Source organism: Mercenaria mercenaria, chromosome 13 (genome assembly GCF_021730395.1).
Source record: "Mercenaria mercenaria strain notata chromosome 13, MADL_Memer_1, whole genome shotgun sequence".
In the NCBI taxonomy this organism is placed as follows: domain Eukaryota; kingdom Metazoa; phylum Mollusca; class Bivalvia; order Venerida; family Veneridae; genus Mercenaria; species Mercenaria mercenaria.
The window spans coordinates 15,956,778-15,969,561 of NC_069373.1; the positions used below are offsets into that span (position 1 = coordinate 15,956,778).

General features: G+C 35.2%; 1 protein-coding gene across 3 annotated transcripts in view; it reads left to right on the plus strand.

Annotated features, from left to right (window-relative positions):
• The first annotated feature begins 6,272 nt into the window (after positions 1-6,272).
• The window catches only part of LOC123529646 (twinfilin-1-like), a 28,492-nt gene continuing 21,980 nt past the window's right edge, over positions 6,273-12,784 (plus strand). For 2 of the 3 annotated variants that reach the window (XM_045310057.2, XM_045310058.2), the window contains exons 1-3: positions 6,306-6,387; positions 9,450-9,527; positions 10,011-10,061. In XM_045310057.2, coding sequence (XP_045165992.2) covers positions 6,363-6,387; positions 9,450-9,527; positions 10,011-10,061 — 154 coding nt within the window. In that variant the 5' untranslated portion in view covers positions 6,306-6,362. Of the gene's footprint in view, positions 6,388-9,449; positions 9,528-10,010; positions 10,062-12,784 lie in introns of all 3 variants that reach the window. The other variant, XM_045310056.2, reaches the window with a different exon arrangement.

Sequence of the window (12,784 nt, forward strand, 5' to 3'; positions counted from 1 at the left end):
GCATCGCATGTTTGGTGTTCAGCCCTTTTACAGTTGGACGCTACGCTTTCCTCTTTGATTGTGCCTGACGGAACAGGTGGAGGACTCTATGATTAGTAGTTCTTAAATCCCACCAGGACTGAGCTATTAAGATGTCCGTCTTCTAGCCTGTTTCGTCGGACCCTTAAGGGTGTTTCCCTTGTTGCTCTGTCTTCTGCAAAGGCATTGAGTACATACGTATATATACAAGAGCATTTTTGTGTTTTACATTACACGCCTTCTGTTTCCTTTACGTATGTTAGGGTTTCACCTGGCGGGGTTGCCTTTTATTTACACTGTCTTGTGACTTTGGAACATGGTGGGGGTATGAGTGAGGTTAGGTGCACCATAAACCGGTTTAAACTCCCCAGTCTTGGTTTTGCAACTGACCGTTCCAAGGCGGTGCCCCACTGTGTTCCTGTATTTGTTTGTTTTGTCCTTGTGTGTGTGTTTGTGTATGTAGTGTGCGAGTGTTGTTCTTGTGTGCCTTTGGGAAGGCTGCGTTTTTGGAACGTGGCTTTGCCTGTTGGATATTCTTCCTTGTTTTCTTTTTTATATCTACACAATTGAAGAGGATTATGATTTAAGAACTTACATATAATCCGAGTGTAGGAAAATTTGATCATTTAACTTTGATCTTTTATTTTATCTATTTCAAAGAGGTAAAGACCAAAAATGCACCAAGATTTGATTATAACAAAGCGAACTTCACCGCAATCAAAGATGACATTAGAACGAAAGATTGGACAATTATGGACGATATGGGGATTCAGAGGTCTTGAGAATTATTTGAAAATAAACTTACCAATTGTATCGAAAAGCATGTTCCAAAAAAAGACAAATAATCCAGGACACCGGACTCCTTATATTGACAATAACACTGCAAATGCCATTAAAGACAAAAGAAGGAAATGGCTGAAATGTAAATATAGAGAGAATCACTTTACATATAATTCCTTACATTTTTACATAAATGGTTTAATGTATGCTTTACAATTGGCGTTTACAATATAACTCCTTCTCGGCGATATATGACCATTTCGTGTCGATTAAAACCCAACTCACTCACTCCTACTACAGAACAGCAAGGAATAGTACTACAGAATAGCAAGGAATAGGGTAGGCAATCACCTTGAAATATCAAAATACAAATATGAACAGAATTGTAGCAGAGAACGTTAAAGATAAAAGACCTGGAAGAATGTTAGGTCCAACTCTAAAACAATGTCTGGAATCAATGGAATAGTGATAAATGGAACCAAAACTAACAATGATTAGAAATACCTGAATAATTCAATAGGCATTTCACAGCAGTGTTCGCCATTTGAAAAAATCCTATACCAGATTCAGAAAGAACAAAAATGATGCTATATATTACACTGAAATCAATGATATAATTACAATGAAAGCAATTCAAGAAATAAATCTATTCAAATCCCAAGGGCCAGAAATACACCCCAAAATCATCTACGAATGCAAGGAGGCAGTCTAAGAAATTATAACAACTATATACAGAAAATCACTTGACGGCGTTTAACTACCACAAGAATGGGGAAAAAGGCAAATGTCACAGCAATACATAAAAGTGGAAATAACACTAATGTTGAAAATTATATACCCATAGTGTAACATCAATATACTGTAAGATAATGGGGGAAAATGTAAGAAACGCTATAGTAAAACATCTGAAAGATAATGAAATCATTTAAAAATTTCAACATGTATTTAGAAAATAGAGATCTTGTACTAAACTACTGTTGGAATGCATTGAAGAATGGATGTCTGCAATTGACGAAAACTATGACATAGACATGATGTCATGATATACCTTTATGTCAATGCTGCATTTGACAAAGTTTCATATAAAAGGCCATTAAAGAAAATCTGGAGTGTCGGAATAAGGGGTAACATTTACAAATGGATCGAAGACTTCTTGAACAATAGGTTACAGAGGGTCAAAGTCAATGGTGCTACTTCCTCGTGACAAAATGTCACCAGTGGTCCCACATGTTAGTGTGTTAGGACCTGTTTTGTTCCTGATCTTTATCGATGACACCAAGCTATACTCGGTCATAGGAGGTAACGGAGATTTAGAAAAGCTGCAGGATAACATTTTCGATACCTGCGATTAGGCAAATAAGTGGCAAATGATTTTTGATATAGAAAAAATGCAAAATAATGCACATAGGAAATAAACCTATTACAGAATATCACATGAAATATACTGATAACAGAATAAATATTTTCAAACATATAACTGAAGAGAAAGACCTAGGGGTAATATGTGCTTTAGCAAACATATTAAGTACTGAAGTTAATATTGCAAACAGGAAATTTGGACTGGTAATTAAAAACTTTACGTAAATGAATAAAGAATTGTTTTTACAATGATAAAAGTCACGTGCACGTCCACATTTAGAATATGCATCTGTGATACGGACCCTGAAATGCAAGGAAGAATCAGTCGCCATCGAAAATGTGCATAGGAGAGCCACAAAGATGCTTCATGAACTTCAAGAACTGGAGAACAGCGACAGGTTAATCCGACTTGGGTTTCCGACGCTAGAATAACAAGAACTAGAACAGATATCATTAAGTATATAACTAAGGCATGAACTTGACAAAATTTCCACTAACATGCTCAATGTCAGAACAAATACTAGTACAAGGGGGGACACACAAAAAACTATTCAAGCCTAGAGCCAAAGTGAACACAAGAAGAAAAATGCATTCAGTCATAGTGTTGTAGACACATGCAATACACTCCCTACAAGTATAATTGAAGCAGCAACACTCAACTGTTTCAAATCTAGGCTGAATAAACACTGGTCAGGCCACAAGCCTGAAGGTGCAATAGCCCCTACTTGTAAATTGCAGTACATAATTACGCAATTCGACCATTTAGAAGTGTAAGCTCATAGGTCTGTAGAAATTATGTAGCACTTACGACCTCATATTCTTATGGCATCCAATTATAGAGTGTAAAGACTGTAATAGCGAATTGCGTTTTTAAAATTTGGTATTTTTAAATGTTTGTTTGTTTGTTTTAGGTTTAACGCCGTTTTTCGCAGTTTTTAAATGTAGATCTAAATAATGGTAATATAAAAATACTAGAATGTACATAGAATCTACCAATATTATGTCAAAATGGAATAGAATTAAGGATATTCCAAGAATCTCATAAAAATAACCAACTAACTAATGCCGAATGGGGGAAAAATATAAATGGGCCAAAGGAGCGGAAACGTTTAGCATCTAGATGATCTTTAGGCTTCGACACTACATAAACTACATGTACAAGAACTAATTAGTTGCCGGTAGAAACCGGCGACTATATTTAATACGCTTTAGGATTCTTTAGCTGGTAGGAGAAGTTATTAAAATGTGACAATGAAGAAATGATACTGTGGATTCTATGTAAAAGAAAAATAAGGCAGTTAATGATAGGCTTACAAAAAGGAATAAGGAGCTGAAAATTATTATTATTATTATTATTATACCAGATTAATATAGCATAAGCATAAGATTTTTAGTATTTCAACAGAAAACCTTTTAGGAAAATAGGAAAAATGTATAGAGAACTTATCCCTATCCTATTCATCCGTAAAGGAATACGACCACTAGAGCTTTCCAGCGAGCACTGATTGGCTGAGTCTTTACCTGTGTCTACGTCACGCTGCGTATATTTAGAATATACTACTGCAGATGAAAAAACACAAACAGATCTACATGAGCGCATGTAAGACAATGGAAGTAACACGGTCTAAGGGAAATGATGTGACTGTCTCTTGTCTGTAAGACAATGGAAAGTAACAAAGTCTGTATATGAATATCATTAAATTTCGTTATTTTTTTTTACTTTATTGTCAAATTATGGGCCTTTCATTAGAAGATATATAATATAATTTGTCGAAATATTTCGGTTACAAGAAATCTTTTGCATTTATTGTTTGAAAATGTTCAAAAATATATAACGTCATAGATTTCCGTTCTTGTTCGTGAGGATGCTGGCATGTGGAATTCAGAACGAGGCTTAGCATGTTTAGAAATTATTAAGATGGTTAGAGGCGACGTTTTTCAGTCTTTAAGGTAGTTCTGCATGTTTGATAAACCGGAAGTGATGGCAAAACGTCATTTATCCGGAAAACGTAGAATAAAGCCTTGATTCGGTGTACGGAAATGAAAATAATTTTATGATTTAGTCGAAACCTGTGAGTAGATTTATTACAATGGCACTGTTGCTATATTTCTAGGAAGTGTCTAGGGGTACGGATCCGTACCTCTAGAATCATATTCTAGTGGTACGGATCCGTACCTCTAGACAAGCCTGTTAGGGGTTTTCTAGGGGTACGGACCTCCTTTTTCTAGAGATTTAGGGTTATTTATAACTTAAATTTTGTTGAAAATGAAATAACAAATAAGACTTAACCACTCTTCACTTAAAACTTGGCAATTGGCATTCACCCGATTGTTTATCTTCTCTTTCAAAACCTAAATAACCGAGGAACTCCAAATGAATACACTGTTCCGTGCCGATCAGTTTGTTGTAAAGTAAACTGTTGATAACAGCTAGATTAATGAATGAATCTATCCCTTAAATGAATTCTATTTGAAATTCAACAAAAAAAAATCAGGCATAATAATATGCACCTATTTATTTTGTTATTTAACAAGGTATAATGGTAATTGGCACGGAACTGATTGTTTTTTAATCAGTTAAGCAACATAAAGTAAAAGAAACTGTTTGTGAAAACGTCCCTTAAATTGTATCTCGTAACGGCTACCCAACATATTTAACATTATTTTGTTTAATCTTTATATCTTTTTTTCTGCCAGTTCGAATCCTCGTGAATTATTTGGTGTTCCTCGGTTATTTACGTTCGAAAGAAAATGTAACAAATCAGAAGAATGCTGTTATCTGTAAACCATTTAGATCCAAGTTTTAGGTGAATACTGATGAAGTCTTATTTGTTATTTCATTTCCAACAAAATTTAAAACATAAATGACCCTTAATCTCTAGAAAAACGGAGGTCCGTACCCCTAGAAAACCTCTAACAGGCTTGTCTAGAGGTACGGATCCGTACCCTTTGAATCAGATTCTGGAGGTACGGATCCGTACCCCTAGACACTTCCATATTTCTAAAGTCAAAATATCATATTAAAACATATGACATGTTAAAAAATTCCAAATATGTCTTAAAATTAGCATGAAATGTCCGGTTCATTTTAATCTTGGTCAAATACCTCAAAAATAAGCACACGGACCTATAAATTTATTCCACCAAATTGTAGGCCATGTGTTCATTTACAACTGTGAGAAGTTTCATCAAAATCTACATTGTAGAAAAATTTCTATTCGCGAAAATGTTATGAAAGTTATGATTTTCCCATAGACTCCCATTATGAAATATTGCGTGAGGTCCTAATTTTTCAGATCAGTTGAGCAAAAAATCAAGCAGACGACGCTATCCTTTTTATTTGCTGAATTTCGGTAGTTAAGGTGGTTCTGCACGTTTGGTAAACCATAGAGTAAACCCTGGTTTCGGCGTACGAAATGAAAATCCTTTTATGAATTAATGCCAACCAGTGAGTAAATTTATTACTATGGCATTGTTACTATCTTTCTAAAGTTAAAACATGATATTAAAACATCTGACAAATTAAATTATTCAAAATAATGTCTTAAAATAAGCGAAAAATGTGCGGTTTACTTTCAACGTGGTCAAATATCTCAACAATTAGCACATGGACCTATACATTTTATTTCACCACCTTATAGGCCATATGTTTATTTACAACTGCGAGAAGTTTCATTAGAATCTACATGGTAGAAAAATTTCTATTCCCGAAAATGTTATGATAGTTATGATTTTCCCATAGACTTTCATTATAAAAAAAATGCGCGAGGTCCAAATTTTTCAAATTAATCTAGTAAAAAATCAAGCACACGACCCATCTTTTTTATATGCTGAATTTTCTTAGTATAGTCTGAAGTTTTGAAAAATCAGAGTTTAATCAAATTCTACATTGTAGAAAATGTTTCGATTCAAACGTGCAGAACTACCTTAAACGGCATGCAGTGCAGTGCACCGCAGTAGCAGTTATAGCTTTATTAGCCTTTATTTCAATCCAATCTTCAAAATTATTAGCCGACAGTTCTCCGCCGACTTGATGCTCTTGTGTTATATACTGTAAGAATAACCGGGTGTACTTTCCGCTATTCCGAATAATGATATATGGTACGGATACAGTACGGGGATTAGGAACAACCGATGCGAATGTGATCACGTGATACGTAGGTGTTTACAATTTCCACTTCCGTGTTTCAGAAAATCAAAAAGAAATGTCTCATCAAACTGGTATTTCAGGTAAAAGATCTGTAATATTCTTAACGGAAACATTAGAAAGCTTTTACACACAACGAACATGTCAAGGAAAATTTTGAGAATACATAAAAACGACTTTTCTACCCTTGCTGATATGATCGTGATGTTAGAAATCAGTTTGCTCTAACATTGACCACATCGACATTATTGATAAATCCCGTTTTCCGGTACAGGGTCAGGGGGGCTGGCGAGATTAACCGATATAAAGACCGTGTACAATATTAGCGATTATTTTTGCCAGGAGATAAGGATGTAGGAAAGTTCTTACTTTCTCACAATGAAAATACTCTTTTACGACCTCGGCAACATTTGTTTTTGCAAAAATAATCTGTTTACCTTGAAAAATGCGAATAATTTCACACCTTCGGTATCGAGCCACGGAAGCGGCAGTGTAGAATAAAAGCTAAAATTTCAAAAATAAAGTAAACTTTGAGGATATTTTTGCTACATCTTAATTACAACAATGTTTAATGATAATCTGCAATACTTTTTTATTCATTTTCTTTGTTTAAAACTTGAAAAAATGGATAATCTAAACACTACCGCCATGTAGCATAATGGCCGATACCCCCCTCACCGTAAAAACGGGAACGGGCGTTTATTAGTGGTTAATACCGGAAAATTGGATTTTATCCATAATGTCGATATCGCGAATACATGTCAAGTTCCCTGGACAATTTTCAAGGAGATTTCAGTTGAAAATCCAGGAGATTTTATCGACCGGCGTTTTTAAGGAAATTTTTGGTCGAATATAATATTATCGATATGTCTATATGTTATATCCTGTTTTCTAGTATTCTCGGGGGCCTAAGGGGTTGTTTTTATTCCCAATAACAGATTAACCATTTCATAAACAGCATTTGGGTGTTATTTTGTAGAAAATTCACTTGTCTTTCAGATTGAGTCATAAAATGTTATTGAAATTATCCCATTTAATTATTTTGTTTCTGTATTTGATACCACCCTCACCCACAGAAATGGACCAAGAGTTTCTCGTATTCCCGTGGTTTTAGATTTGACTTTTCATCACAAATAAGTTGTAGAATTTAAAACATTGAAATTACCATTGTGTTATAAAAAGATATATTCTGTAGTAAATACATCAAGAAATATTACAATTAATTGCATAATCAATAGAAAAAAATAAGGATTCTTTTGAAAACTGATTAAAATGCTGATAGTTTCGTCAATATGCATTCAAATCACTTGAAATTTTCAGTGTGTCAGTTTTGTACCATTCCTGTCTAGAAAATAAACATTAAATTATTTGACAACTTGAAGGCAAAAAACGAAAATATGAGAAACCCTGAGAATACGAGAAACAGGGATACTGCTTAACAATCGTTATCAATTATAACTGGCAGGCGCTTTGTCAGGGATAGCTGTTAAAAATAATAAGAATACAGAGATTATGTGCATCTCAAAGATAAAGTAAAAGAACTATTTTACAGGTCGGGTTAAAAAGTAAAAGCAAGAAGTTGCATTAGAACTGATAGAAGGGTGGTAGCTGCCCAACAAATACTTCTGAGTTGGGACTAGCTTGCAAAGACACAGGGAGACTGTTCCACAGACGTATGCTTCTGGGAAAAAAGGAGCTTGCATGATAATGTGTCTTTGAATACGGTATCAAGTAGTTCAAGGTCCTCGGACCTTGCCTCTTCCTCTCGTACATAAATGATCTGCCTGAAAGTGTTATTTTAAAGGCAAGGTATCTTTGAATACGGTATCAAATAGTTCAAGGTCCTCGGACCTTGCCTCTTTCTCTCGTACATAAATGGTCTGCCTGAAAGTGTTATTTTAAAGGCAAGGTGAGGCTGTTCGCAGATGATACAACAGTCTATGTTACGGTCAAACCAAACAGTGATGCCCAAGCCCTACAGCAAGACCTTTTCAGTCTCGAAACCTGGGAGTCTGATTGGTCCATGGAATTCAATCCAGATAAGTGCGAAGTCCTAAGAGTCAGTCGCAAAAGAAACCTTGTAATATTCCCTTATAAGCTGCATGACATCGAGTTAAAATCGGCTGATTCTGCCAAATATTTAGGCATAATCATTAATAAAGACCAATCATGGACCAATCATATCAATAATGTAACATCAAAAGCAAAAAATTCCCTAAGATTCCTCAAACGTAATGTCAAAACCCCAAATAAAAGAGTCAAAGAGGTTGCATATAAAACCTATGTTAGACCCCAGTTAGAGTACTGTTCCACCATATGGCATCCATGGCAAAAATACCTAACCCATAAAATTGAGCAGGTTCAAAGATCTGCAGCAAGATATGTCAATAATGACTACAGTTACACCAGTAGTGTCTCCAAAATGATAAATGAACTAAACTGGCAAACCCTAGAACAACGCCGTAAGATCAGCTCGGTTACTATGATATACAAGATCCAACAACTTATATAGCGACGTGGTAAAGTGTCCACCTTAGGTGTGAAAGGTCCCGGGTTCCATTCCTGTTCAAGCCTGAAGTATTTTCAGCCTGTTACATTATGATACATGTCTAGAAGAGGAATTGAAAGGCCTCAAACTCTGCCTTAAATAATGATGAAGTTATTAAAAAAACTACATTTTTCCTGTGTTTTAAAATTTGAAGGAATGACTTTGATTTCACTGAAGAGAATTGAATGTGACTTTACAAAATTTTTGTTGTATACAGTATTTTCTCCCTTTCTAATTTTACTTAATCTTTGGCATTTGTAATATTGAAGATAATGACATTATTTTCATTGAAGGGATTTTAGTATAACTTGTTACAATGATACATGTCATTAAGAGGAATGGAAAAATGCTGCCATAAAAATGATATTAACTGAAAAGCACAAGACTTAAATAAATATAAAACTATTATTTCCCAGATTGAACACAAAAGGTACAGTCAGTAGTATTCAAAGATATACAGTGAATGTTATTTATTACCAAATGTTATTTTTCAAACAATGCTTTTGGTAGGGGTATGAATGTCAAATTTTGCAGTGGCCTTAATATGATGGTGTGATAGATGGCAGGAGTTGAATGTAAACTGTTTGTTATTTTCAGCTTCGGACGATTTAAAAGACTTCCTTTCGAAAGCTAGAGATGGACACATTAGATTGATCAAGATTTCCATTGCAAATGGTAATTATACAACAATATTCCTGTCACTTAAATAGCTTTAATTAGATATTGATTTAACTCACTTCTTTTTTTTTAATACACAACTATGCCACCAGTGTGAACTTGGCTCACAATTTTTGAAGTTATTTCATTAATATGATATGACAATATATGATATTATAGTTTGGTTTTACCAGTGTTATTATACTTGGGACAAAGAGTATATGTATATATGTTAAGCTAAGGTATACAAAGTATTTGGACCAGGAGAGCTATCCTCACCCCAGCATCGGCGTCCTTTTCCACATTGTACTTGATTACAGTTTTGATGCACTTTAGATTTATCTCAGTTATAACTTAATGGAATAACTTGCTTCAAACTTTCATTCTAACTTAAAATGGTTCTTCCACATCATGACACCAAGTCCATAACCAATTGTTCATGAATTATGTCCCCTTTTATGAGAATTTTAGGTTTTAATACTCAGCTATCACATGTTTCAGAGCAACTAGAACTGGCAAACTGTGAAAAACCATCAGGAACATGGGAAGAAGATATCCTTTTTTTAGGTTCAAAGTGTCAGCAATAACTGCATTATGACATTTATATTTATTACAATTTGCAATTCTAATGGTATGTAAGTGTTTAGATTATGTAATAGGAAACATATTACTTCATGATGCATATACATGTAGATAGAAACAAAAAGGTTGACAGTCACGCACTTGAAAAAAAAACATATACTTAGTCCGACATTCATTTGATGATAACTTCTGAGGAAAATCTGGCCATGAAGGGCAACCTCTTCATCTAAATAATCTCTTGACTGTAGTTTAGGACAAAACCAAGTTTTGCCTTTGCCTTTTGAACTCAAAAGTGCCACCTATTTATTGATTAATGTCTTAGTTTCAGCATTTTTAGCTCACCTGTCACATAGTGACAAGGTGAGCTTTTGTGGTCACCCTTCCTCTGTCGTCAGTCCGTCTGTGCTTGCGTGCGTCAGCAATTTCTTGTCTGCATGATAGTGGTTTCATTTATGATTTTATTTTAACCAAACTTGCATGCAACTTGTATCACTATAAGATCTTGGTTCCTTTTTTCAATTGGCCAGATCCCATTATGGGTTCCAGAGTTATGGCCCCTGAAAGGGCCAAAATTAGCTATTTTGACCTTGTCTGCACAATAGCAGCTTTATTTATGATTTGATTTTTACCAAACTTGCACACAACTTGTGTCACCATAAGATCTTGGTTCCTTTCTTGAACTGGCCAGATTCCATTATGGGTTCCAGAGTTTTATGGCCCCTGAAAGGGCCAGAATTAGCTATTTTGACCTTGTCTGCACTATAGCAGCTTCATTTACGATTTGAATTTAATCAGACTTGCACACAACTTGTGTCACCATAAGATCTCAGTTCCTTTCTTGAACTGGCCAGATCCCATAATAGGTTCCAGAGTTATGGCCCCTGAAAGGGCCAAAATTAGCTATTTTGACCTTGTCTGCACAATAGCAGCTTCATTTATGATTTGATTTTAACCAAACTTGCACACAACTTGTATCACCACAAGATCTTGGTTCCTTTCTTGAACTGGCCAGATTCCATTATGGGTTCCAGAGTTATGGCCCCTGATAGGGCCAGAATTAGCTATTTTGATCTTGTCTGCACAATAGCAGCTTCATTTATGATTTGAATTTAAAGCAGCATGCCTCCAGATCGTTTGACAATAAAAAAAAATTTATTTTTTTTAGATATCTTGAAATAAATGCAATATTTCTTAAGACGGTTTTAAAACTTAATTACTGACAAACTTTCTGTTACGAAAACACTTGAGAATTTGCTGTTTTTACTACTTTTTACGATGAAAATTGAAAAGTGTTTGTCATGCTTTTACTCCAGGTAAACTGTCTCGATTATAAATATCTATATTTTGTAGTCATTATTCACTACTTTAGCTACAGCGCTATTAGTTACGACGCCGGGAAAATGTCTTTATTGCCGTGGCGGTTCGGGTTTCGATTCCCGACGCGGTCATCCTTTTTCCTTGATTTGGAACTTCTAAAATATGTTAAAAACAAAAATTTGTATTCTAATGTTCATTATATGGACAAACTTCAATTTGAAAGAAAGATTATTTTTTAGCCAAATCTGGAGGCATGCTGCTTTAATCAAACTTGCACACAACTTGTGTCACCATAAGATCTTGGTTCCTTTCTTGAACTGGCCAGATCCCATAATGAGTTCCAGAGTTATGGTCCCTAAAAGGGCCAAAATTTGCTATTTTGACCTTGTCTGCACAACAGCAGCTCTATTTATGATTTTATTTTAACTAAACTTGCACACAACTGGTATCACCATAAGATCTCGATTCCTTTTTATACGCCAAAAGGGACATATTATGTTATCGCCTCGGTGTCTGTCTGTTAGTTAGCAATTTCCCTTCCGCTCTGTAACTCTTGAACCCCTTGAAGGATTTCAAAGAAACCTGACACAAATGTTCACCTCATCGAAACGACGTGCAGAGCTCATGTTTCGGATGGCTCACTTCAAGGTCAAGGTCACACTAAGGGGTCAAAGGTCATATGACTTTGTTTTGTATGTATATTGCTCTGCATTTGCGTTGCATTGCAGTGCTCTTGTTTTTATTTGGCAGATCCTTCTTTTGTTCACTTACAATAAATTTGTTTTAATTACTTCCCTTTTATGTTACTATAAATAGCTTATTTAGTAACTTTTTAGCTCACCTGAGCCAAAGGCTCATGGTGAGCTTTTGTGACCGCTCAATGTGCGTCGTGCGTTGTGCGTCCGTCAACATTTTCTTAAAAAATCTTCTTGAAAACCACTGGACAGAATTACATCAAGCTTCACAGGAATGATCCTTGGGAGGTCCCCTTTCAAAATTTTTCAAAGAATTGAATTCCATGCAGAACTCTGGTTGCCATGGCAACCAAAAGGAAAAACTTTAAAAATCTTCATGTCCAAAACCGCAAGGCATAAAGCCTTGATATTTGGCATGTTACATCATCTAATGGTCCTTTATGAAGTTTGTTCAAATTATGCCCCTGGGGTGAAAAGAGGCCCTGCCCCGGGGGTCCCAAGTTTTACATAGACTTATATAGGAAAAAACTTTTAAAAAATCTTCTTTTCTAAAACCACAAGACCTAGGCCTTTGACATTTAGTATGTAGCATTACCTTGAGGTCCTCTACCAAAATTGTTCAAATTATCCCTGGGTTGAAAAGAGGTCCTGCCCTGGGGGTCTCAAGTTTTACATAGACTT